This window comes from Watersipora subatra, chromosome 4, assembly GCF_963576615.1.
Source record: "Watersipora subatra chromosome 4, tzWatSuba1.1, whole genome shotgun sequence".
In the NCBI taxonomy this organism is placed as follows: Eukaryota; Metazoa; Bryozoa; class Gymnolaemata; order Cheilostomatida; family Watersiporidae; genus Watersipora; species Watersipora subatra.
In genome coordinates, this window is record NC_088711.1 from 1,739,749 (window position 1) to 1,757,165 (window position 17,417).

At 37.0% G+C, this 17,417-nt stretch overlaps 1 protein-coding gene across 2 annotated transcripts; it reads right to left on the bottom strand.

Annotated features, from left to right (window-relative positions):
- Positions 1-1,863: 1,863 nt before the first annotated feature.
- On the bottom strand, positions 1,864-17,355 carry LOC137394610 (CD151 antigen-like). 2 transcript variants are annotated; one of them, XM_068081347.1, is made up of 7 exons: positions 17,266-17,355; positions 11,986-12,247; positions 7,525-7,713; positions 7,262-7,438; positions 5,525-5,671; positions 4,253-4,336; positions 1,864-2,425 (listed from the first exon to the last, which is right to left on the bottom strand). In XM_068081347.1, exons 2-7 carry the CDS (start codon positions 12,091-12,093, stop codon positions 2,342-2,344), a joined length of 789 nt encoding a protein of 262 aa, XP_067937448.1. In that variant the 5' UTR covers positions 12,094-12,247; positions 17,266-17,355; the 3' UTR covers positions 1,864-2,341. The 2 variants fall into 2 exon arrangements, with proteins under 2 accessions (XP_067937448.1, XP_067937449.1); XM_068081348.1 differs by lacking the exon at positions 11,986-12,247 and having other exon boundaries at positions 17,266-17,343.
- Between the last annotated feature and the right edge of the window lie 62 nt (positions 17,356-17,417).

Here is a 17,417-nt window from a genome sequence, read left to right on the forward strand (position 1 = left end):
CTGATTTTGTTTCATTTGCATGAAATGGAATTTGTAAAAATAAACAGGAAATTAATATACGGTAAGTCCATTTGCGTAAAATGTTTTGGCTATTTTTTAACAATGTTTCTATATAAATACAAACGAGTGAGTTGTGTTTTTGTACATACATCCAGAAAGTTCCTTACATTTATTGAGTATATATTGACAGTACCAGCAATGGTCAATGATGGTGACATAATGAATAGTAAGCAAGTGGAATGTTAAAACATTTGTTGTTCCCTCTTGTACAAAATGATTTGGTGTATGGCCAAATGATTGGTTTGTGTATTGGAACTGTATATCATCGTAAAATTCTTCACGTAGGCGTAAGGATTATACAAACAGCCTGTGTGACACCCAAAATGTAAGATGGTCATAATTTGGCGCAATAAGTTAGAATTATGTTGCAGCACAACTTAAAAACCTGGCCCGGCTGCGATGATCACATACAGATGCAAACATTAGCTCATAAAACTGCAATTGTCCCTGTAGTCATACCCTGTAGTCATACCCTGTGGTTATACGTTGAATGATTCAAAGCTACATCATGAGTTCACATGTATTACTCCGAATCCTGACTAAGTACATGTATTCCATTTTCGCTAATGTTCGGTCAGGGTCACGCACCTTTATATAGGATTTGCCCTGGTGTTTTATGTCTCATTTGATAAAGGGTTCTGGTAAAAACATCTTGGCGTAGTCTTCTTTTTTAAAGAATTATTATAAATCTCTCTTGGTAAAAATATTTTTGAATAGTAGTTCTTTTATAAAATTCTTCACATCTTCTCTAAATAGGAGATTCGTCGAACAAAGATTTCTAGAATATTCTTTAGACAACAGACAAGATTGTGCAGGTATGGTCACCCATTCAATGTCGAATTATCCCAGCTTCCAATCAGTAAAAAAAATTTCCAAACCTTTGGCAGTTTTTATTTTTATGTCAATAGTTCTGCCAAGAAATGCATAAATGTTTTGATTGTGCTCGGTATCACATCACTCACTTTATTTCTCCACTCACACAAAACAAGTTTGCGTTAACATAAACTTTGTGTATCAAGTTGGTACCAGTACTACAAAGCTTTTTGTCATCCAATGTAAATTATAAATTAACCTTTTAATGTTGGTTTGTCTTTTTAAGTTTGTCAAAAACTTGCAGTTATGGCGAAGTTGTTTTCTATTATGCAGCTCAGATTAGACTTGCTCAATGTGAATGTTGTAATCATTGGCGGAATAAAGGGCCCATTTACTATATGGTTGGCCTTACTGTGATGCCTGTGAACACTTTTTTTGTAAGTTTTGATATTGTTAAAATAGTTTGCCAAATTTGTTCATATTTTAATACAAATGTAGATCAATTAGTTGAACTTTCTTTGTATTGTCATTGTTGTTCAAGGTCGAGCATGTATGTGATCAGGTATGTATTCGATAGGCTTACAATTGGATTCTTAGTAGTAGATGTAGACCAAATGGCGGTAGTGTATATCAAAGTTCTTACTAGTCTTAGTGTTACACAACCTCTTTCTTTTTTATTTCTTACACGTGTATTCCAGTATAGTGACAATAATTATGTGATGTACTTTGTTTTATTCAAATTCTACTCTTCAATGACGACTGCCTTATGCCTCATAGCTGCGATTAAGTTTGCTTAATATGCATTGGTTGTCATGAAATCTCAACCTCATCAGTACACATGCACACATGCTATTAGACAACATGAGTACAGCCTCTAGCAGGTCTAGTGCAACTAATGTGGCTACATTGTGCAAATGCTATTTCATGTGAGAGTAATGCCTGTAAACCAAGGGTTGCCCGTTTGCAGAGTTGATAAGGAAAAGTGGTGACTATGATGGTTTAAGCAAACTCATTGCTGCTATTGTGTTTCATACAGTTTTAATATTTCAACTGAAGTTCCTGTACAAAACTGCATAAGAAAATAATAAAAAATAATACTGCTCTACAAATGCATAGTAATTTGTGAAATAACGAAACAACAAACCAGTAAATTATAGATTATATACACGGGCATCATAATAACAATGAGTGGTAGGAGTGAGTATTAAAAAAAAGAAATAAAACAGTATTTATAAGTACAATGAAACTCCTGCATCTAAATGAAAATAAAAACAGTCAATGAGGATAAATTGTTGAGCTGGTATATAGAGGTTCGTAAAGTGGTTTTCGATCATCACATATCAGTGCTTGTTAATGAGGTATGACATTTAAGGAATGTCGATTTTTCTTCGACCAACCACAATGTTAGCATCTATGCGAGAGATTCTCTAAACTTCTGAATATATCAGCCCTGGCAACACAGATGGACTCAATATCGAGATCTTCGCCGCTTAAACCTTTTACTTCGCTTAACCTGTCTGATGAAGGCGCATGAGAACACAATCCCAAATATCTACAAAAGCCAGAAATGCATTCGCATGTTTTCATAGCCAGAACTAATCATTAAAATGTGGGTTGTGAATACAATTGTGGAATTGCAGAGTAGCTCATATGGAGAGGTAATTACCGTAAATCCTCTATTTGAACGCCACTTCCAATTGATCGCCACCCTGAGAGAAGGGTTAAAAAATAGAGCGCCACTACCCAATTGAACCCCGCCTCTATTCCACCGCCACTGACAATACTTGATCTTTGCGAGCCCATAATACCAAGTGACCAGTAAAAGTGTTCACAAAATCGCATTAATAGTTAATCGTTTATATCAACAACAATTAATTCTTTCATCTAATTCCAAAGCTTTTAAGTTTTCTCGTTAAAACTTTAAAAGCAACACCATAGCAATAATCCATAACGGTCCCAGGCTAGTACTAGTTCTCTGTTTACCGCGGTCTTTCTACTTTGAAGTAGCCTACATATATAAAAAACTGCTTAAATTCACGATGGTAGATGAGCATTCAAATCAACGCTATATAAATAATTAATTACTGTCTCAGGCTAATAGCGGTTCTTTGTTTAATGCCGTCCTGATACTTCAAAGTACATGTACATATATAAAAACCGGCTAAATTTACGATGGTAGATGGAACTTTGAAAGCAACACCATAGAAATAACTACTAACTGTCTGAGGCTAATGGTAGTTCCTTGTTTGACATGGTCCTAACAATCCGAAGGACATGCATATAAAAACCGGTTCGCAAGCATTGGGCCAAAGATTACGTTTACCGAGCACACTTTTATTGTGCTAAATGCAATGTGTAAAAGTTTCGCTCTGTCAAACATTGTTTGCACACTAATATCGACTAGTTCAGCAGTGCAGAAGAAGAGTTAAGGTCAGAAAATATTGTGGAAGGTATTGATTGGATAACTAGATGTTCGTTCCATCGAAAGCAACAATCAGAACGCAGCTATCCGAGCAAAGGATGGAAATATTTGTTTTAAAAACGTTAATTTTTATTTCTGCATGTAATATAAGTATGATTCGTTTATGTCACTTGTTCATGGATATATTTGTATCATTTCATAGATTACCATTAAATAGCTTATAAATATGCAGATTTATAGTATGTTATTTAATAGCATCCATGGGGCTATCTTTACACCTCACAATGGATCGATGCTCATAACTCCCCTTTTATTGCACATAAAAAGCTAGTTTTGACTGTAAACTGTAGCAAACATATCAGTGAGTGCAATGAGCCTTTATTCAACCATATTGAATATTGATATAAATCCCTTCAAATGTAGAATCAACTAAAAATTGAAAATGCCAACAAATTGCAAAGGACACAGGCTATATCATCGCAGGTCAATTGCAAGCAAAATATATCATCAACTAGTAGAGGTTTTTCTCGGTTTCTCAATGCACATTATTAAGAGATCTTTGACAAGTTAAAGATAAGTTAGCAGATTTATTGCATACAAAAGGTTTAAAATTGCTCCACCAAAAAAAGAGCAAAATAGAGGCGACATTCGCTTCGCCTATAATAGAGATAGATCTTCCAAAAATTCTGACGAGCCATTTGAAAAATAAACCGCCAGCCTCTATTTGAACGCCGCCTCCAATTGACTGCCACTACAGCGGAAAGGTTGAGAAATAGAGCGCCATGGCGTTCAATTAGAGGTTTTACGGTATCTGTAGAAGTGCTTTATTTTTAAACCAACTAAGGTAAACTAGCCCTGCAAATACTTTTCTAGACACCTTCACAATACATGTTAATCCTGGTATGCTGATGGTACAGCACCGTATAGCATGAGCTTTAGAGGTGACGGCCCACCCACCTGTATAATGCTGAATCCAATATTCATGGCAGGAATTAAAGCTATGCTCAATTGAATGTCTTCCTGAATATATGCTGAGCAGCCCTAGAAGAGAAGAAAGGCATGCTCATGCAACAGCAATCGTGTTCTCGGAATGAGTATCATGCAGTTTCACAGTAATACAACAGCGCATGCATGAATTCAGAGCACAGCATCAGTCACCTCTCACCACAAAAAAAGTTTATTTGCAGCCTTCCCACGAATGTTGCTAGAGGCCATGATCACTCTAGGGCAGGGGTCGGCAACCCCCCTCGCTGCGGTTCCCTCTGACTTTGGATGTTTTTCTCTTACCATATACGCCAAGTAATTCATAAAGATATAGATGTTTTATCACTAGGTTTTGTAATATAATTTAAAAAATTTCAATTTTGGTGATAGATCAAACACTGTCGCTTGTTATGCGCCTATATTTATGCGCCAATAAAACGGCAAAAATTACACCAGCTGGCACGGCACTCCTCGATTTTTTACCCCAGGTAGGCAAACTATAGTGAATATTATGAAAAGAAAGTGACAGAGAAAAATAGAACATTTAATCTTATGTGGGCCGATTCGTTTGCTTTCACTGCTGATGAGACTGGCTCACCAATTTGCTTAACATGTAATGAGAAATTTGCAAACAACAAAAAGTCAAATGTCACAAGACACTTTCAAAATGAACACGCAGCCTTTGCTCAAAAATATCCAGAGGGAGATGAGAGAAAAAAGGCTGTTTCGGAACTGATGCATAAGGTTGACAGCTTACTCACCAAACGTGTTAAATGACAGCACGCAGAAGAAACGTAGCACATTCGCTGCAGTTAGAATTTAAGTTTGGTGTTTCGTTAAAAAAGACTGAATTAAGCATGAAGTTGCAATTTTTCTTGAAAGTAACCTTGAAAACAACGTAATATTTTAACATTTCGTTCAAGTTATTATTAGGTATTTTATTGTTCATTGCAAAAGTGTAATTTTGTTTTCTCAGCAGTTAAATCATTATACATGCCGCACATTTTCGTTTTATGGTAATCATGGTATGAAAGCATTAAAAGCTAAACAAAAACATTATAGTTAGCATTTATTTTTTTCATTATTTAAACTATCAAAATGGGGTTTGTGGTTCCCAGTGCGTTCTTTTCTACGGAAAACGAGTTGATATGGCTCTTTGAGTGAAAAAGGTTGCGGAGCCCTGTTCTAGTGTAACTGCTAGTCACAATGTTTAATTGGAGCACCTTGGCTCTTGGTATTACATACCTCGCGATTTAGGTTGGAGGGATGATCGACCCTACCACAATTTGGTACTGGGGTTATACAGCAGCTGTCAGGAGTGCTTGTATTTAATGCTTGTATGAACTTGTTCATCTTCCAGTCTGTATAGTAGTTAGCTCCACAGCATTTATACTAAACGTAAGGTTTCAGAGAGATAAGCCATGCTATACACAATAATACCCAATTTAGCACAGTTATACTTGGACTTACAATTAGGTACCTCAACATACAGGTTGTTGACATACGATGCAAAGTTTGAACAGAGTTTCCATGCAGTTTTATGACGCAGCATGTAAATACACATTTTGTTCGCAGTCTATAGTTCGCTCTATAGTGTTCAAGTAATATCAAACAGTTCTTCCTGCCTCAATTTTTAGTTATAGACTCATGGATCTCAAAAAGATCAGCATAAGTGGTAGCGAAAATCTGGAAAAAATCATGCTTTTCTTAGAAATAGAGAAACAATACAAAACGTGTTTGGATCATTCTTAGTATATCATAGATTTTTGGTAGTCAGCACACGCAGAGAAGGGAAAGTGATTAAAGTAAAGTGGATGGTTGCAGTAACTAAAGACAAAATTGAAAAGCGCTAAATAACAAAACAAAATCCGTGCGCGATTGCTTTTATCCATCATGTTACCAAAAAAACCTCCCTGCCTCACACTACGTATTATATATATATAAATATATATATATTATATATTTTTAAAAAATATTTATGTAGTGGCGCACTCCGTAAGCTTTCATTTAGCCCAACAAGTATCTATAAACATGGAGTTATCCTCTACATCCAATAATATGTGGCTGACACAGTAATCCCCTATTGATAACCAGCGAACGAGCCCAATAAAACGCTTTTAGCATACGCCAAATGTGATTGTTATAAAGCTGGCATTCAGTTATCAAAGCAAAAAACTTAAAAGTATTTATAAAGATCCCGGGCTATGGCTTTTGTTGATGCTTATTCACTGTCAACGAACTCTATCCAGCTCAGTGTCTGCGTACCCTCATATACCCTCATGTACCCTCATGTTCCCTCAGGTACCCTCATGTACCTTGAGCAAAGAAAAAACTACCGTAATTCTCCTGAAACTGAGAGGTACAAGATTGGAACCTGGTATGCTTCATAACTACCCAATTGCATATCTGTACACATCGTGAATCTAAAAATGTTCATAGTTAAAATAATGCCTTTGAATGGGTGCATAAGCATTTTTATGTTACCAGAAAAACCTTCCTGCCTCGCAATACGCATCTTATACTATACGAGCAGTGCCTGTCTCTCCAAAGCCGAGCGCATTAGGAACACAACTGGCACATGCGAGAATTGAACTCAAGTACTCGACTTTACAATCCGACACTCCAGCCGCATGGGCTTTTCGAAAATGGCTGAAAAAGTGTTCGTTCTCATTCCACAACGCATTTGTAGTATTTTTCATGGCATCAGCTGATGTAAAAAAATTTTGTTGATTAATTTGGCATCAAAATATTTTTAATAGACCATGTGGTTCAAAAGTTATGACAATTTATACGCGCCCTGACAAATATTAGGTTTTATTAAATCAGGGAAGAGCAATAAAAAAACAGGGGCAGCCGATTAAAAACGCAAGCACATTACCACTACACCACTTATGAGCATATAATGATTACTCATGACGATCTCTCACAGTGGCAAGTGTACAGTGGCAAGTGTACGAGTATTATCAACAAGTAGCTACTTACTCTTGTCTGTATTTTATCAATGGCTGATGAAACCTTATTCTTTCCATCCCAGTTAACTATTGCCTGCTCTGTCATCTGCACTCTATAGGCTGACATACTCATAGAGTTATACAATAGGAAAGAGACGACTCCCACTCCGACTTGGCAGACGAATATTAGTATTATCATTGTCGCGGACTGTTCAAAGAAAAAAGGCATCAAACTATAGACAGAGTAGTTGACCAGGATAGCATTCATCGAGAGTCAATTGTAGGGTTACTTACAGCAATGATGCTAGAGGGCTTCTCCTGCGCTGCTCCAAAACAGCCAACAACGCAAGTAATGAGTATCAGACATCCAGTGATGGTTGTGGTATACACAGACACAGCGAAGATGGGAGAAAGTAAGGGAGACAAGTGCCACTTCTCTAGTAGGATCCATATACCCAGAGCTAACATAGCCAGACCTGTCAGCTATGGCATAAACAATAGTATATATGATACTAGGTTAATGCCCCGGTAATAAAAGTATTTGCACAGAAAATTTATTCTATGACACAGCTAATATATGATATTAGCTGTGAGTATGCAAAGAGTTATATAATAACAGCTTGAGAATATTCTATGATGGCATACAGATGTTGACACAAGTTTACACCAGATAGTTAAAAATTCAACTCAGCTTAGAAGAATAGAAACAAGGTGGTTCACGAGTATGAAAAGTAATTCAACTCCATCGATGCCAGGCGCCTTCCCAAAAGCTAATTATGCAAGGCAAGACAACTTCAGAGTTGACTGACAACAACAGTCGTTAGATGATTCACTACTGAACTGTAAAAAGACCAGCTAGTGTTTCCCGTACTCATTTTCTCCATCATTAAATAAACTTCTTTGTAAAGTTGTCATATTACCATGCTAAGCATTGCCATCTACATGTATATCACTTCAAAGGAGCATGTGTGCCAGTCATCTTTGAATATCACAGTTTAACAATAGCTCTTTCATTCTTATAATGGAGGTTACAGTATCTTTTCAAATGCTGTAACTACCTAATTGTCTGCCATATGTACTCAATTAAACCAATTATTGTAAATAAAGATGGATGTAGTATTATAGTTGTGGATGTACATGTATAGTTGTGGATGTACATGTATAGTTGTGGATGTACATGTATAGTTGTGGCCAATAGATTTATTCATGATTATTTATTTTCGCGTCCATATCTATGCTCCATATCTGAGTTCCAATGCTGAGTTCTCAAGCTAATTATAGTTGTAAGCATTACTCAAAAAATTCTCCTTACTGTTTAAAACAAGCTCCATAGAGATAATGATTAACACGTACGGCACAAAAAATATAAGAATGGCTGCGTTCAGTTGAGCCTGGGACATACCGGGTACACAGATTATGTGGCTGTCTATGCCATCAAGAAATTATGTTCCCATGGAAGGGCGCCGGGCTTTTCTTTCGATCGTTTAGCCTTAGCACAAATCTAGACACCCCTATGACAACGGACTATGTGCAACATTAACTTAGGTGAAGGTCATCACAATGATTATTTTTGATTTAATAATTGTAGTTTGCAGCCGGAAGTTACATGTATACGCTACATGTATATGCATATATATACGTGTTATATGCATATCCTCCTCTTAGAGTAAAATCAACAGCTTCACACTCAGAATCATTTATGAATTGGATAACAGAGAGACTTCTTCATGTACTTTTGTGACAAGAACAAGAATTTGTCAAATACACTCATTTACTGATATTATTTTGCCTTGAAACTGTTTGCATAATCAGTTGGAAGTTAGTTGGTAGATCATGGAAGCTAAGAAAAATTGTTATTAATATATTAGTAATTGTTCACAAATATATTTTAAAATGTTTGGAATGTTTGAGGATCATTTTAAATCGATAAACACGACGTAACAGCTCCAGAAATGTTGCCTGACACTGTCATGGTTCGCAGCGGTCCAGCGAGGTAGAAAGTGTGACCGTGTAAAACATTTCCATTTGGATAGTACAACAGTGGCATATGTCTGCTCGTTGCTCACATACACAGTCCTTCAGTTCCTCACCTATTCTGTGCGTGACAACATATTGTGTGAATCAGACTTTAATCTGTGAGCATATTGTAATAGTGTAATATCAAATGTTTTTTGTGATTAAACAAGTGTAACTGACCTAAAAATATGCGCAAACTCTTTGAAATCAGTTTGTGACCGTGAAAAGGGCTTTTGATGTCAATTGCTGGTATTAGTAATTTGATGGCCCTTCCTACTCTCTATGCCTTGACATGCTATTGACCAACATCGCAGGCCCATGAGGTGTGACCACTCGGTACCAAGCCTTCATGACTTCTTTAATAGGGGTGAATTTAAAGGCTCGTAGGTTTTTGGCAAACAGACCCTTGATCAGGTGCCAAAAATGTTGTACCACATTTTCTTTGCATCCCTTGCCTATTCAGTCATATTTATATACATCACTGTGAGGTACTGTCAGTATTTCACCGCCTTTCACACTTGACTCCAGCCTACACCACTAGAAGGAAAGTCCCAACACAGATCATTGCCCTCAAATAGTGTTTTACTGTTGGAAGTAGGCATACACACTGTAAGTTTGTAAACCTTTATAACAGACTTCCTCTTATACTGAATGATGCAGCAGAGCAATGGGACAGATCACTTGATATAATGTGACTACCGCGCTTGACCTTAAGTTCTGCACCTCCTACCATTGGCGATTTCTGTAGACCCTGGTAAGTATTCAGTACACTAAAGTGTACTGAATGGGTAAATGTCTCTGCGATGAAGCTATTTTGCTGTAAAATTATTTGTATTGCAAATTTTTATGTTGTTTGGATTGGTTTACTCTGAAAATTTGGGCTAGATCTGTCCTTCCTATAAAGTGGGCTTGACAGCTCTACCACACACAGATATCTCATATAGTAGCATGTGATATCCGTAACTAGCAGTAACATGTCCGTGTTCCATCCTAATTGTTTATCATTATGATGCGCCTAGCGGGTGCCAACCAAAGTTTCTAATGTGCGCAAATCTTAGGCCGAGCAACCATTTTGTAACAAACCCCCACTCAGAACATTAAACTGCACTCTGAAAATTAATATTTTTAGCTATTTCCCGTGTACCATCCAATGATTCGACTTATATCGTGCTTGTAGGATCTATATATTACCAGCTTGTAAGCACTCAGATCATGGTCGGTGATATGCTAATCGTGTCATTTTCTCGTTTAACATTGATACCTTCTTCCTGATGATAACTACTAATGGTTTTACTGATTCTTTAAACTTTAAAGAATTGGTTTAAAATACTTGCTCATTTGTTGTTATAACTCCATGTTTCAATTCTAAAGAAAGCATCTTTTCAACAACAAATACCACTCGCACTAGTCTTCTTTACAAACCATCATTCTATAACTATTATAGAAAGGTATGAAGCACTTATTAGTATAACTCTAATAACTCAGAAGCAAACTATGTGAAGGAGAACTGTGTACATTGGTTCTTCTTTATGAAACTGTTTCGAGCAACTTTGATAGTTTTATGTTGGAAATTATGGATGGTCACATATTTCTTAAAATTTTAAAACATTGGTCGGAAAATGTATATGGTAAAATGAAGGTAAGTCGAGGTTTCACTGTTTTTTATTAAATATTGACTCGCAACAAAATTCACATTACAGTTATTTGGTATCAAAATGCTCACTATGTTTTACTCTGTTGTGTTGTAGGTGCAAAATATGTGGAAATGTGATTACAAGCTCTTAAAAGATCAAAAACGAACAGTTAATGGCAGCCATCACGAAAACGGCCGTAGGTTGGAATCCCTCTCAAAATTGTTCAAATGTGATGTAATTGAAAATGATGTGCTTCTGTTTACACTTTCATGCAACCTCATCTGTCGAAATATTTTCACAAATATAAAACCATGTCTATTGTCCTAACGCGTCTATTTCATTATTATTGTAATACTAGCACTTTGAGCACTGATATCTCAAAACCTAGCCTAAAAATCAGTATAATTTTTTAGCTCGAGGTTTGCATATCATCCTCTGACAAACATAAGGTGCATGTTGGTCACCTGTGATGGTCGGACAGTGCTGCAGAAACTGTTCAGCGCTAAATGGCCGGAGGGGGGGGGGAGGGGGGAAATATGGGTTACATGATCAGATAATGACTAAATGATTAGACCAAGCTGAAACGAAACTGTAAAGGAGAGAGTATCTATATTTGATAAGAATCCAAAGTGGTTTGTAGAACCCGAAGTGGTTTTTAGAGCCTGAAGTGTTTGCCATAAACTAGTGCTACGAGACATATTATATTGAGCCTTTTATTGGCTTTTCATTTCACATGATAATATCATGTGTTAAAAAAATAACTACGCCGAGTTGAATGCGTCATCACAATAAGGGATTCCAACCTACATCGATTTTTTAATTGTTCGTTTTTGAGCTTTCAAGAGCTTGTAATCACATTTACACATATTTTGAACCTACGACACAGCAGAGTAAGACATGGTGAATATTTTGATACCAAATAATTGTAATGTGAATTTTGTTGCAAGTCAACCTTTAATGAAAATCCAGAGTTTAAGACTGGCTATATAAAGAAGATTAGTGTACTTATAATTATTAGTAATCTAATGGGGCAGCAGAAACCCTTGATCCCTTGCCCTGGTGCCTTGGTCACACGGCAAGGATGTGAGATATTTTGCAAACTTACTAGCAATATAGAGTTGAAGCTGAAGATGGCATATCTGAGAAAGACAACTGTACAGAGCTCACTCGGTCTCTTAGCAGGAGGGTAGCTGAGAATCTGCTGGTGAGGCATGCTGGCCTAGGAGCCGGCTGGCCAGCAATGAGTCTATCCTGCAAGTCAGTCCCTCAGATTAGCAGCTGGCAATAGGTCTATCCTGCAAGTCAGTCCCTCAGATTAGCAGCCAGCAATGGGTCTATCCTGCAAGTCAGTCCCTCAGATTAGCAGCCTGCAAATGTCGATCTTGTAAGCCAATGTTCTGATCACATTATCTGGATACATTTCAGCAGAATCAGACACATGAAGCCATGCGCCTGCCAGCTAATCACCTTCTACAGCCTCACTTATTTGTAAGCGTCTAATTGCGCTAAGGCATTACTCCTGAGCCAGGAAGTACAGTTCATTGAGCATACTGAGAGCATTCCTTCTATAATCTCATTACATCAACTCCTTGGTCACACTCAGACCCAAATTCCTCAAGCTCTGCTATCACTATGTCGGCTTCTCTATTTTGTCAATTCACCTTCTCTCCCCCAACAGCTAATCTCAACAAGGTCAGTTAGCAAAGTATATTTCAATCAATGGTCAGAACTAATCTTTTACCAAAGCATCTCATTGATATATGTTATGCCTGTTGCAGCCAAGCCACATTTAAACGAATGCTAGGCCTGAAGGAATGTCAGGGCATGTCAACAGTCTAATTTTAAGCAATTTGATAATGGAAATATGAGAAGTAGGAGAGAAAGTTTCATTGGCAGAGCATAGCCTACGGATGGTATAAGCATTACTAAACACAGCTATGTGCATGCCAGTAGCGCAAGACCCCACCAGTTGGTATCCTTATTCCTCTGCAAACATAATTAAAAGTAGATCACAGACTCGCTCATCTATTTTAGTCAGGTATATTTCTAGGAGTTCCTTAGCATCTCTTTAGCGCTGCAGGCCTCGGCAAGGTCGAGTCTAGTTGCCTTTTGCAACGATACCTACATTTGCAGCCTGCTTACCTACAGTGACTTGCAATGCTACCTCCTATGATAAATATGAACGTTAAACCAAACAGTTACAGAGGAGCTCACTCTAAACTGCCAGCGTTTACTGCAGAGTAATAGGAAGATATTTATCACGGAGGTTTTGTACCTGGATTGCCTCCGCATCAGAATGTTTCATGTTATGAGGACGCAAAGCTAACCAGACGGATGAAGAGACAGTTGGGCAACGAAAGCAAGGAGAAAGCTAACAATCTAATTGCACCTCCATAGGTTATGAGCATGAACAACTGTTTTTGTGTTTATGAAGCAAACACGTAAGGCGATACACGCACACCCCAGCCATTCAATTGATCGGTGAACTTGCAACATAGCTACCGTTGTCTCTTGTTATTACAAAGGTTAATTAATATGATGGTGTTAGTTTAACACAAAAACACAAAGTTTTCAAAGAGAGGCTTGGCAGTACAGAGCTAAAAGCGCCGTTCAAAGACTCTGTAGCGGCGCATAGCTGAAAGTCTAGAAGTCAATGAGCGTGTTTACAGAGTGTCTTTATCACTTTTCAAGCCAGGAGCTCTGCACAACAGCTAATGATGTTTTGACTTGTAAGCAGAGCTGAACATAAACATGATCAGACATGAGTACTCGTTACAGTGTGTGAATTATTCACCCGCTCTGCAAACAAGAGCCTCCGGTCAATATAATGCGTCGCTGATGAGACTCAGATAGCATTGTCCGGTAGTAAACTTGTATCACTCCCATCGGCAGGAGCAAACGACCCGTGCATGCACTACCATCAATCATCACTAAGTTTTACAGGCTGATCATACGTAGATAGAGGAGATAGTGAATGGGGCTCAACCAACATAGACACTCCCGCTATCGGCCTTGATCAGTGGACAATGAGCCTTTGTATGATGCGTAGTATGAAACTTCCGGAAGATGTTTTCCAGCAACTCATCCCTGAACCTCTCGGCCATTGCCGAGTGCATGCTAGAGAGCAGAGAGTGCAACATGCCTTTAATCTTAGAACACTTTCAGTACGAACCTATCAAATAAGTAAGAACACGACTAGGACTACTAGTCCTATCGCTATAAGCATCTACCTTATAGTACATATTTACCTGTTTATCCACCTTTTACATCAGCGTACTAATCAAAGTTAAACACCAGTTCACATCTGCTTGTACTCAAATTTTATAGAGTAGCAGCTAGAGGAAACAAAACGGGCACTTAAGGAAGAAACGATAGAAGGCGATAGATAAGTTATGGAGCAAGGCAGTTGAGGCGTTCTTTATTGCTCATATCATCGGCCATAACAAGCTATTGGTGGTCTTGTTTATGCCTCTTGGGGCATTCCTCAGTCCTTGGATACGTGGTCTTAGCTAGTAATTCACCAATGGACAGAATCAAGTCTCTTCCGGGCATGTACAATGAACCTGCTAGCAGTTTCTCTGACCTTGCTACCGCCTCGCTAATAATACTTAATATGCACAGTTGGTGAGCCTTAGGAAACCTATAAGGAAGGTGACAGAGCATTAACTTAAAAATTATTTTATGTAGAACTACAGGCTGACAGAGATGTATAATAGATGAGTTCCTTCATGTAGGACCACAGGCTGACAGAGACGTATAATGGGTGTGCTATGTGGAGAGCATGTGGATAACAGTGAGAAGTTAAACTGGAAGTGTATAACAATAAAACTGGATGAATGTGAGTCGCTACCTTGTCTACCATTACAGAAGTTGCTTGCTCTTTAGATTGTTGCATAAAGCAGCTTATGCTTGTTATAAATTAACGTGTTGAAGGAGGTGCGACATGAGATCTTGATAAATTTATACAGAAACAATCTCTTTTTCATATTTTGGTTTTTATCAAAACCAAAAGTAAACTTTCCTCACTTTTTGCAATGGCGTGTCCAAATGTTGCCAACTATACATTTTTTGTTAGGGATATGCACCGCTTCATATAGCAATTTAAAGGAAAAAATTAAAAAAATAGGTAAGTTTCACATTTCTAGTCTGGTTGAAAATGAGTTTGTATATACATGTACTGATTTTATTAATACTTACACACGTTTGCTAAAAAAAAATTTCAAGAACTATTAAGATTTGATTTCGTCGACTTTTTAAATTGATGCAATAGATATTGATAGACAGCATTGAACTCTTTAACAATAGCAATGTGCATCCAAAAATATAGAAGTAATAACAACATGCTCATAGTTGTATTAGCGACAAGATGCTTTCCTGATGAATATTTGGTTGTTTAAACAAAGTTCTATGAACACCTCAGACAAAAGAAAATCATGCGATAATAAAGCATTAGCAATATTATTGATATTCTTACTTTAGTACTGAATTTATTTGTCTCATAATCATGCGTGCAAAATGTGTAAACTTTGCTGTTGTCACACTTCTTTTGAAACCCAAAAAAGTAGCTAGACATTCATGCTAGTTTGGTTAATGTTTGTTTTACAGTGACCACCAATCTAACTCCGTTCAAATTGCACTGTTGTCTACGATATTGGCAACGTTCGTTCGCCTATATATATATGCAGATGATAGCATAGTGAACTCATTTCACAACTGCTCAGTTTTAACTCTAATCTAGAGATCATCTACAAAAATTTTTTTTAAATATTCTGTAAAGCCAAGGGCATCTCAGTAACTAATTCTTGGTATAAAATGTATCTGCTGGTAACCAAAACTTACATACACACTGAATTGAGGTTGGGTAAGGCTTTAGCCGCAAACCAGAAAGTTGCTTGAGCAGTGGTATTTAAAACCCACCAACACGGCATTAAAATAGTACAAATGAGGCTATATGAGACAATATACTCTTATAAATTATTGAATAGTATGAGCAGTATAAATTTAACATCACTTGTACATCAACAGAAATGTGCTAATTCAATTATAAATAAGTTCAAATCGCAGGTTGGCACAATTTATAATATTGTGTTTCTTGATAGACACACTGTGTTGGCAAGAATTTGTCACTTAAATGAAACGAAAGTAACCAAATCACTTTTCTACAACCACTAACAACATTCCTATCACATAATGATGACTTCTTATTTTTAAAAATGACAACTTGTGTGAAGTACATTTTCGAGGAACAGGTGATCCATGCATGTTTGCAATTCTGGCGAAACTAGAATCAACACATAATAAGACATGAGATTTCGATCACACTCCATGCTTTTTTATAATTGTGACTAACCGATATAGGTATTCTTATATAGTGATATTACATAAAAATAATTAAGAAATATGGGTACCTACAAAAATAAATGACACTAAACTGTTATCTACGCTTAAATGGTAAACAAACATAACACAAAAAAATAATTATTGTATACAGACTTTGCTGTATTCTTTTATACAGAATTTAGAAAAAAACTTTTGTGGTGAAGTTCGTTTTCTGAAGCAAAACTAATTATGCTTTACTTAATAAATAATTATGACGTGTCCAGATATTTTTGATGTGCTTTACTCACCCTGCATATTAGATACCCAGTCGGCCTAGCATTATTTTATAAATACAAGTACTAGCGTTGAACAAAACTAAAAACTTGCAGTTCTCAATTCTGCCACAAAAATTTCACGTTTGTTCACATCAGCAAGCAAGCTCAACCACAACTGTAATCACTAAGTGCTAATAGCCTTGCTAATGAGAATACTCTCTGATAAAAATAGACATTACACCCTCTCCTTAGCTTATGATGAACTGCTTAAAAACAGAAACATGACAACCCGTTCAGCTACAAGCGGTGAATCAACTTCCATATACATGTATATGCATTCAACCACGCACACTATTCCAGCTTTGGGATTGGGTTAACAAATAATCAAGAATAACCTCAGGTAGCATGTTGTATTGCTGTCTCACACTCTCTCTCTCTCAAATCATATACTATTTGAGGCACTTTCCCCTATACACTGTCGGTGTTATCAGAGCGCTCTATGCTCCATGAGGTACGAAGTACATGTTCAATGTTATCATGTCTGGTTAATACTTTGACTTCTTTTTATAACCAGTATATTCAGTCTCAAACAATTTCACTAATGTATTACTAGTCTAAAACAAATTATCTTATATTTGACCATTTGTGGCCCCAAGTTCTAAGACAAGCTCTCTGCAAGTAATACGTTACAAATTAGAGAAATTTAGCGAAACAAAAAAAAAACTAAACAAAATTATGTGATTGTTTTAAGTATAAAGTAATTTGATATAACTAAAACCTAAATTAAGTACCTGGAGTCACTCGTTTGCAGTGAGAAATTGTTGAGAGACCGATAATACAGTCTATTATAGATTTCGATGGTCCGTGCAGTCTGATGACAGCAAAACGTGTGAATGGGAAAAGCTAAAAGCCTAGGAGTCTAAATGTGTTGCGTACTTTTGTT

What these genes read in the sequence shown, in the direction of transcription:
- LOC137394610 (XM_068081347.1), bottom strand. Translation starts at nt 12,093, where the DNA reads ATGCCTCACCAGCAGATTCTCAGCTACCCTCCTGCTAAGAGACCGAGT. An exon ending in AGCCCTCTAGCATCATTGCT is followed by an intron (nt 7,439 to 7,524) that starts GTAAGTAACCCT and finishes TTCTTTGAACAG; the next exon opens with TCCGCGACAATGATAATACT. An exon ending in TTGGATTCAGCATTATACAG is followed by an intron (nt 2,426 to 4,252) that starts GTGGGTGGGCCG and finishes TGGCTTTTGTAG; the next exon opens with ATATTTGGGATTGTGTTCTC.